General features: G+C 35.0%; 1 protein-coding gene across 1 annotated transcript; it reads left to right on the top strand.

The window, feature by feature from the left end:
• Positions 1–1714: 1714 nt before the first annotated feature.
• On the top strand, positions 1715–6920 carry LOC105205323 (pro-corazonin). The gene is made up of 3 exons (XM_011174674.3): positions 1715–1849; positions 4964–5176; positions 6545–6920. Exons 2-3 carry the CDS (start codon positions 4964–4966, stop codon positions 6605–6607), a joined length of 276 nt encoding a protein of 91 aa, XP_011172976.1. The 5' UTR covers positions 1715–1849; the 3' UTR covers positions 6608–6920.
• The last annotated feature ends 3467 nt before the right edge of the window (positions 6921–10387 follow it).

The following is a 10387-nucleotide window of genomic DNA, read 5'->3' as shown; positions in this document are numbered from 1 at the left end:
AATAAAAAAATCATTTTAATATATTGTCTCAGTAATAAGAAAATGAAGCACAAAAACTAATTTAATAGTTGATCTGTTATTTTGCAACAGCGAAACCTTTCTCCTTAAGTGCTAATTTTATTCGTACTTTGTTCAGTTGTGTCAAACAAACAAATATATATACTTGGAAATATAGATACCATACACATGTTTAAAGTTTAAAATTGGAATTTTTTTCTAGGTGTCTTCCGTAACTTTGCGCAAATCTATAGAACAAGATTTTTTAACTAATATATTGCTCGCGCGGGTTTTTAAGGGAAAAAGAAATTAAAAAGAAGAGGAAAAAATTGATAAGTAAAACAGTAAATGACGCACAATGTACAAAATATTTAAAACATTGTGAAAATTATCTAAATACTATATTAGTCCATCTTTAGAACACACTTATAAAGATAGAAAGTTAGCACGCTATTAATCATTGTATCCTTGTTTTACTAGTGAATAATAAAGATAGAATGACGTAATAGAGCACTAACATTTTTATAAAAGTATTATGAATATGGACTATTGTGTTTACTTTCGTATTATAGCCAACATTGCACGATATCATTGTACTAAAATCACTTTTAAAACGGTAAAATAAAATATAAAAACTTAACCATTTTTCTTTTTATTACTGAAAATCGTGTCAGCGTTATCTGATAAAAAAAATCTATGTGAGCGCTAAAGCCGAACATAACAATGCTCAAGAATATAAAGACAATTGCCACTCGATAATAAATGACAATCTTGTCAAGCTATCAAGTCATATCAGATATTGATTAGCTATTAATCAAATATTATTATTTTGTGAGTTTGCACTAACAATAAATAGTAACAAATTTTCTTTTTTTTAAAGAAATTAATGTTGAAATATTGTTTACATTAATGTAATTTTACCTGATATGCTAGGCTTATATTTCGATTAAATTATTCTCTGTTAAGTTATTATCTCTGAATATGACGTGATTTGAAAAATGCTGAATTGGATAGTAATTAGTTAAAAAGTTAAATAATAAAAGTTAATTTTAACTTAATTTAATTAATTGTAATAAGTTTATTTTTAACTTTAACTAGTTATTTTTAGAACATAAACTTTAATTTATTATCTTTAATCTTAAATTAAAAATTTATCTATGTAAAAAAAATACGTTTCCCTTATAAAAAACACAATTCTGCTTTGATATTTTACATAAACTTAATTTACAAACAAAATAATAATTTATTTTTCTATTATTTTGTTATTTAGAGTAATTTAATTATAAAGAATTACTTTCTAATTTAATCTAAATAATGCTTTTCAAAATTAACATTTAATTTAACTTAAATTAATTTAATTATAACGCAATTTTTTTTAACTCAGTTTCTAATTCAGACAACTTTTAATGTAACTTTAAATTAATTTTATAAGCCATTAACTTTAATTTAGTTAAAAATATATATTGTATATGTTAACTTATTCCTGGAAAATGTCGAAAACGCTATTATAGAACAACTCCTACACATCGTGACGCCCGCAATTACCTAATCACACAGTTGCTTATTCTAGATTAATGAATTACATTGTAGGTATTCATATGCTTAATGAAAGTGTGAAGTTAGGTCAATTTTCGCACAATATCAACTAATATTAATTACTAGTAATGACTAGTCTTATTGCCGCTGTGTAGGAGCCAAAAATAATTTTTGGTTCCTAATTGATGTTACTTTAGCAAACAAGATGCTGAAGCTCCTATATAAAGCTCCTCCTCGAGCAGTTCAACAGAACACTTTCAGTGAGATCTTGTACTAGAGTGCATCGTTCCAACAGCAACGAAGAAAATTTATCAAGGTGAATATTTCGCATATCATAACTATGTCAGGAATTATTTATTTAAAATTAGATTTTAAAACAAGGATTCTTGAAAAAAAAAAAAAAAGATTTTTATCTCAACAAATTTCTTTCTTTTTATACTATCCGCGATTGTTGATTTTATAGAGAAATATCTGCTTTACCTGTGGTAGATATCATAGATTGTGCGCTGAAATCGAACCCTTTTCACTTTTATCGACGCTTAATAATACAATAACGGTATCAAGGGATAAAAAGGGTGAAACATATAAAATTGTACAAGAAAACATGAAAACGTGAGAAATCTAAAGCTACTTCAGCAGTTTCAGTAGATGGCGCCGCGTTTATGATTTATATCTCTTTAATTCCAATAGTATGAATAAGCGACTTTGACTAAGCTCCGATTAATTTAACCAATTATTAATTTACATGTTGTATGTACTGTGTGTATGTACTCTACTGTTTTGTTAACATTAAATTATTAATTTAATTATTAATTTGTTGTGTAACAAATGGTAAAAAAGTAAGATTAAAGACACGAATTATATGTACTCGAATTCTTCAAATAATTCTTCAATACTTCCTCAAATAATTTTGCTGATTGATTTATTCGCTAATTAAGTTAATTAAAGTTTGATCGCCTTTAATTGTTTTTATGAAGAAGCTATACAAATTTTGAAGTATTCCATAACTTTAACTTTGTACTAATTTATTCTCCTCGAATTTTAATAAACTTTATATCAATAAAGATAAGAGATACATGTTTTACTGGATATAGAATTAAATATTTAATTAGAATGAAATTTGCTTAACAGAACAATAATATTTCACTCAAAGAAGATGCAAGTTTTTATTACATTATATCGCATTTAGGAAGCTTCCTGTAAAATAAATCTTTCAACGAAGTTTAAAGAAATTTAATAGAATTTAAAGAAAAATAATATCGCTTGTGAATGGTACTGCTACGTTACTTTCTAAATGAAGTCAATTTCGTTTTCGCAGACGCCGTTTAACGATAGAATTCAATCGCCGGCGTCGTAAATTACAGATACCGCGAGTGTGTCGTGGGAAGACCGTGTAATACGAATAATATAGAAGTATCAATAGAGAAAATGATACATAATGGACATATAGACTTACGGGAACGCGTAGAAACGGAACAATCCGGTTACGAAGCTAATGGATTACGAAACGTACGACAAATTGCGCCCGTCAGCGTGAAATGGAAAATCCACGATATATCGTACCTTCGAATACGTGCAACGTGCGCGGCGAAATAAATTGCTTCCCTGACATTTTCTAATTCCGTTCCGCGAAACGCGCGTGTGCTTTAACGCGCGCATATTCGATGAAAATTCCAGACATTAAAGGATCAATTATCCCGCGATCACGTGTAGTTATCTTGTTTAATTAATTCCCGCTGTATATCGCTTGGATCGATCGCGGTGATCCGCATAATAAGTAATAGAGACAGGCGAGACGGCGCGAGAGGATAACTTTTCGCTTTTTGCAGTAGCATCTAGTTCTCATCCGCGAGTCTTGTTCCCTGATAAAAGGAGAGAAATGTTAGTTAATACAGATGTTCGCGCGACGACGAATGGTTTTTCCGATAACCGCTGTCGCGCTATTTTTCCAAATTGCCCTTTCTCCTCCCCCCCCGTCCCCTTGCCCATCATCACTCTTCTCACTTTGCCATAAATTAAACATCGATTAATATTAAACATCGATTAACGCGACGCGCGCGATGAGCCAATATTTAACCGATGCGTGCCTCGCTGGCGTTCGCATTCGTTGCGGCTTGGCTGGGACGCTTCATCCCTATGCTAACGGAGATGCTGGTCACGTCTCTTATCCGCTCGGACACTTAGTAGCACTTACGCTTATCTTAATGACCAGGGACGCTCGTAGCGTTAATGGTCCTCTTAAAATTAGCGCGCGGAACAAAAGTCGAGCGCGCGCTGGAAATTTTCGAGAAATGCCGGTTTGTCCGGTACTACACGAGTCGCGAATCCACGTTTCTTCTTTCTCTCTCTCTCGCTTTCTTTTTTTTTTTTTTTTTAATGAATATGAGAGTTTAAAGAGTTCGATGTAAACATGCGATCTGCGGGAGTTTTGCAATTATTTTAACAGCCCACTTCGATACCTAAACGTTTACGTGTATCCGTTAATTATAAACGAGAGGATATTCTCAAATAGCTTATCGGATCATTCGTTTTATTTACGAGTGCACTCTGAAAATGCGAAGGAAAGAAATAATTGCCGATAAAATACGTCATTTCGCCGCGCTGCGCCGCATTTCGTTGCGACCGTTTGCGTCATCATTACTACCGGCGATTGGTCGATCAAAAGTGATATCCCCCCCAAAAAAAAAGAAAAAGAAAACACGAGCAATGGTGGCAGCGCAAACTTGAGCGATCGCGCAATCTTGAGTCGCACGGATCGTTGCCTCGTCAAGTCTACCGTGACAGTCAGGTAGCCTCTATTGTTTTTCCCTACGCGCTATATAGCTCCGCTGTTGCAAACGTCGAGCGAGCGCGGACTTCCTCTTCCTCCCCGAGCGGGGAACAAATCAAACGAGATTTGATTACAATTGCATGAGATTCCAGATTTGCGACGCCGCAAAAAGATTTCTGCTAAGCTGCTGATATTAGGAAAATGGTTGGTTGTCCCGGTGACAGGCCACTTGTCTCCCGCGCGCGCTTGTCTTTCATTGTCAGCGTAACGGGTAGCCTATATATGTATAATCTATATTTGAGCTCGGAGCTCCGGAAATCGGCGGAATGTAAATCCGCTTGGTAAAAGTGAAGGACTGTTTTAATAATATCCGTCGAATTATTCAAGCGCCGGTGATGGCGAGTTATCGACGATTGCTCCGCGCTAATTAACGTTTGAAAGTCATTAGTCGTTTTTGAGAGCTGCCAATAAGTCGTTCGTCCTTGCGCAATTATTTAGCGGACTAGTACGGCGAGTGTTGGAGGAGGAATGTGTGTGCACCGCACGATTATATATCGAGTGTCCTCCTTACGTCTCTCATTTATTCGCTCTTCCACTTGTGCCATATTCGCGCTGATGGAACGTCTTTTTCACGCAGCCTTTTGCGCTTGCCTTTTGCAGATGACCGAGAAGCGTTTGTTCGTCCTTTTCGTCCTGTCGTTGATCATAAGTACCGTGCTTTGCCAAACCTTCCAGTACAGTCGTGGATGGACCAACGGCAAGAGATCCTCGTTGGTCCCGAACTCGTTGGATGTCCCCAATTCAATGGACGAGCGTTTCACCGGCGAGCCCAGGACAGTGAAGATGCTGCTGTATGGGGACCTCAATGAACAAGTAGGTTTCAGAACGATAGAGTGTTTACTATTGGTAGAACCGAGAAAATTTTTAAGTTTTTTAGAATTTTATTTTTTTATCCCCAAAAATCATATGTGATTTTCATGAGATTTTATTGATATTTAGGAAAGTTTTACGTAAAGCTTGCTTTTAAATTTAAATTTTATCTCTTTTTCTCGATAGTGCAAAATCGATAAGCAATAAATCCATCCATGGCACATCCATGTATACATTTTCTTGTGACTCGTGAAATTTTATAAAAAAGTTAGTGGCAGTAGAAGACAATATACATCGTTCTGAATTGACGTTGTGTGTTTAATCACCTTTCGAATTCTTCCGAAGTTAAATCCGTTGTGGACAGATCGTTAAATGTCACATTATAGTTTATATTATTTCTTTTTAGTACCTTCCGGTCTTTAATGTTTAAATCTCGAGTGGCTTTTCTTTGTGACTGTATAATTAAGGAACATTAAAAGATATAATAGAATAAATTATAACTTTAAAGTTGCATTAAAAAATTCTCTAATCTTACCTAGAATTTTGGATAAAACTTCGAAAATTCTCAGAACACATTATTTCTGCTTAAATATGATTGATTTGGATATCATTAAAACAAAGCTAAACATTTTCACAAATAACGTACTGTCGGAATCAATGTAGATACATTGATAAAAATGTCATGAAATTTCATGTATGTTTTTAAGTTACATTTAAAATTTAATGTATCTATAACTGAAAAGCGTGAGCGTGAAATTTAGTACACTTTTGACAACATTAAATTTACATTAAATGTACATTAAATGTTTTTAATGTACCTGCTTGAAACTTGCTACCGTTACATTACAGTAAATTTTGCTACTGATGTTTAACAGTGTATTATTCACATTGAAAGACAATGAATAATCTTATAATCAGGGACACGTGCACTGTCTCTTTCAGTAATAATATCGATCCGGGATAGTATTCCCCTCTTAATCGGAATCACTAAAAGGTAGTGAATAGTATCTGATAATCACGATAAGTATACTTCAAATTTTATTATGTGGAATATAAATTTATTTCATTGAAACAATTCTTTATTCAAACACGATGAAATTTTATTTCTAGCAAATAAATCAATTAATTAAAAAAAAAAATGAGATATATTTTAAAGAAATGTATATTTCATCATACAATCAAATTTTTTAATAACTAATAAACATCAAAGAGAACGTCATAAATAATTTGCTTGCTAATATCTTGATATTTTTTCTCAGTGTATAATACGAAAAATTAATGAGGTTTTATTGATTCCGATTTAGGGAGTAATGTCGAGATTTTAACGCTGAAACGTAGATTAATTTCTAATGACTAATGTCTTTTTCGCAGCCGCTGTTGATCCATTGTGATGTTATGGACAAATTCAAAAAATTCCTTCACACGGATAATTAGATGTCTCTCAACTGTGCCAGTCGGAGAAAGGGTCGGCAATAGTTATTCAAGCGAACACTCGGCATGATAATCATTATTTATGTATAATTATATAAATATTTATGATTTTAAAAGTATTCGATTCGGAATTTTAGCGTGGTTCTCCCCGGTAAAAATTTTCGATAGAAAACCATGGATAATGATACGAAACGATTCACATTAATGAATTCACGAATCAAAATCCATATTCAAAACGATAGGATTTTTTTCCATCGGAAATTTTTACCACGTCTCTGTTAAGCTCAAATCGGAATAAATTATCTGTGCGTAAAAATCTCTGTCTCAATTATAATTCAGTATACCTCCTTCCTGATGTAGAAACATTTTGTATCCTCGCGTCGCTCATATCTCAAAGGGGAAAAAAAAAACAAATTAAGTACAGCCGATAAATCGTGTGTGTTAGAACTGTTAGAATTACGTTCGTACGATTATGGCCGCGTTTCTTCGAGTTTGTCTCGACTCGTGACGGCTAATTAAGTTTCGCTCTTTTAATTGGACAGTCGGTCGGACTGGAGTGGATCATCGGTAGGTACTCGTAGGAAGAAGGGGAAGGGAGGGGGGAGAGGGAGGGAGATTTCGTCTGTCAACGGAAGATGGAGTGAAACCGTGCCGAATGGAGACACCCGCTGAGTCCGTGGATTATCCCTACGGACAACTTATCTTCCCACTGGCAGTACCCCCGGTACTCGGACTCCTGGCCCGAGTATCAGACGCCGCGGCGATAAGGATCGTTTGAACGAAATAACAGATTAATTTTTTATCGAATCTACGATTCTCTCTCGCTTAGAGCCTCGCCTCGTTCGGATTTCGCGCCCGTTAACATCTCGCCACCCCCGGAAATACGGAGCGTATACGTTCGGAAAGCGTGGGCGTATCACGATCAGCGTACGATGATCAGCGGCGTTCAATTAAAGATCAAAGATCAAAGATCGGCGTCGATTTTCGAGAAGCATTAGGCGGCACTCAAGATTATTGGTCGACGACGACGACGACGATGACGACGTCGTCGGGGACTTACGTAGCTATTGCACACGGCTAATGCGCTTGAAACTTAGCTGTTAATCAGAAACCAATTACGGGAGGCGGGACGAAATGAGTTTAATCGCATTAAATATTAAAACGTTCTGACGATAACGTCGCGCGCGCGCGCGCACGCGCGCCTGTCTCTCGGTGGTACACCCGGTGTCTCCATCGCACGAGTACGCACGAGTCAGTCATCACGGGGTGGCACACACCAGCACGTGTCACGACCGGGCCGGCTACAGCCATTTTCCCGTCTTAACACCCACGGGAGTGGCCAACCGGCAACAACCCGGTGCACCCTCCGCCGATACCTTGCGCCGAATCTTGAACCCATTGCATGCGAAACCACGATGATCCGAGTGTAGCCAATGGTCCAACTTCCTGGCTACAAGAATTTTTCGGCAAATTTAAGCTGCGAACCACTTTAATGGAACAGAATAAATTTCCATACAGCAGAGTATAGAAAAAATCGCAAAATATTGCTGTAATGTTTCAGCAATGATAAAATGTTCGCTTGAAAAATATTGATATGCAATGTTGCAGCAACGTTGCAGCAATATATATATAATATTGTTGCTGAAACATTACAGCAATATTTTGTAATGCTTTTTGCTAGTCTGTGCTGTATATTCTTAAAGAATTATCTTATCGATGACTCATGAAAAGTCCGACATAAAATGTACTTGTCCGTTCGCTTCTATTTTAATAAAATGTCTCGCGAGATGATCATCGTGATATAAATATGCGTCGCAAAATTATGCACTCTAATATATCGCGACGATAAAGGCTTGATGGCCGGCAACTTCCACACAGTCTCGTAAAATAAATAGTGACGATCGCGAAATACAACCTGTCGAGGAATAATGTAAGACTTGATGGAACCTCGTTGAATATATGAGCCGTAACGTGAATGATGTACGACCCCATGCCTGCGTGTCCATTGCAAGTTCTAACATAATTCCATATATAAGTAATAATATTTTTTACATGGTATTGGAATTCGAGCGTGATTATCTAAAACAGTATTACAGTGCAACAAAAGATCGCGCCGATACTTCAAACGTGAGACGCAGAATCATAATACAAAATCATGGTAAGATCAAGCTGACATTATGTAAAAAATACTTAAAAAATAGTTATTATGATCTTACTCAATTCTTGACTTGGCAATAATTTTAAAATAATTGTTTTAAAATAATTTATCATAAAATCGTCGTCAAAAGTGTTTCCTAAAATATCATCTTGATCTTAGCATACTATTTAGTTGACGCAAAAGAAAAAATAAAAAAAAATAGTTTGAACTAATATTATAATGTATTACTATTTAATTAAAATTTATAATGATATAATTGTTATCAAAATTAGTATTTATATTAATAAAAATAAATTAAAATAATATATATATTTATAATATAATTAGTATTTATAATGTAATTTACACATGTAAATACTAATAAAAATAAAAATATCATTAATAATAAAATTGAATATACAAATATAGTCTGGTCTCACAAAGCTGCAGATAAAATTTGAAAATCTATTAGAGAACATACTAATCTATAAAAAAAATATCAAGTTATAATTCAGAAGTATTACATTCCGAATTTTAAGCTTTATTATTAATACTTTGGGTTAAAATTAGTATTCCTTGAATTCAAATTTGATCTTTTTTCAATACAATTTTATACTATAATTTAATAATAAACTTCATAAATACTATATTACTTTCTCAAATAAATTTTTAAAATTTTTTACAGTTGTATACGGTCAGGCAATATTTAATGCATTGTTAATTTTATTATTTGCGATATTTATTTTTATTACTATTTGTTACGTGTGATTTACATTTTATATAAATTTTCTCGCGCACTTTAATTTATTTTATCGTTAAATATTAATTAGATAGTAATACATTCCAATATTTCAACTATATTTTTTTTTTGTCTTTTTCTCTCCACGCAATAATTTGAAATTACAAAAGATCTATGAATCGAAAATTATAGTTGCGTTTTCGTTTGAAGGTTTACGAGGATTATCTCATTTACGGAATTACGCTCGTCTGCGAAATTTTCGCGTCACTCTGCCGCCGCGCCAGATACAAACAAGCTGCGAACGAAACGAATTCCTATTAGCGATAGAGAAACAGAAACGTCGGCGCGGTGAAAAGCGGGCCCGCGACGGCTCTCCCCGGTATAAATACATAAAATCGGGCAATCATCCTAAATGGGCGCCTCGCTACCGGATCAGGAGCGAGCTGTCGCCTTTTTCGAGCTGTCGTCTGTCGCCTGTCGTTTGTCGCGCGACAAGGGAGCGCGGCAATTCCAGAGCGCTACGTAGTTGAAAACGAAAACGAAAAAGCGTGGAACGACGGAAAAGCGTTTGACAAGTACAATTTCCGTCTCGGGCGCGTCACGCTCGCTCGGTGCTTTTATTACTTTCGCTTGTATCTCCCTCCACCTCCGTCCTCCTCGCGAGGAGATACGTTAACGTTTACCGTGTTGTCTTGTGAGCGTCGGAACGAGATATTAATTCGTTCGAGATACTATAGATAACGACCACGAGGGTGGTCGTTAAGTAATTTGAAAGATTTTAGGGGGTGATTTCTGATACTAATTCGAGACGAAAACCTTATATGACCATATGTTCGAAACAGCTTCAAGTTTCTAAAGCTATACTATAGGGTGCCAAAGTTGAGAGAAAAAAATTCTATGTTTTTTG

This window comes from Solenopsis invicta, chromosome 10 (assembly GCF_016802725.1).
Source record: "Solenopsis invicta isolate M01_SB chromosome 10, UNIL_Sinv_3.0, whole genome shotgun sequence".
Lineage (NCBI taxonomy): Eukaryota > Metazoa > Arthropoda > Insecta > Hymenoptera > Formicidae > Solenopsis > Solenopsis invicta.
This window is presented reverse-complemented; position numbering and strand designations above follow the sequence as displayed.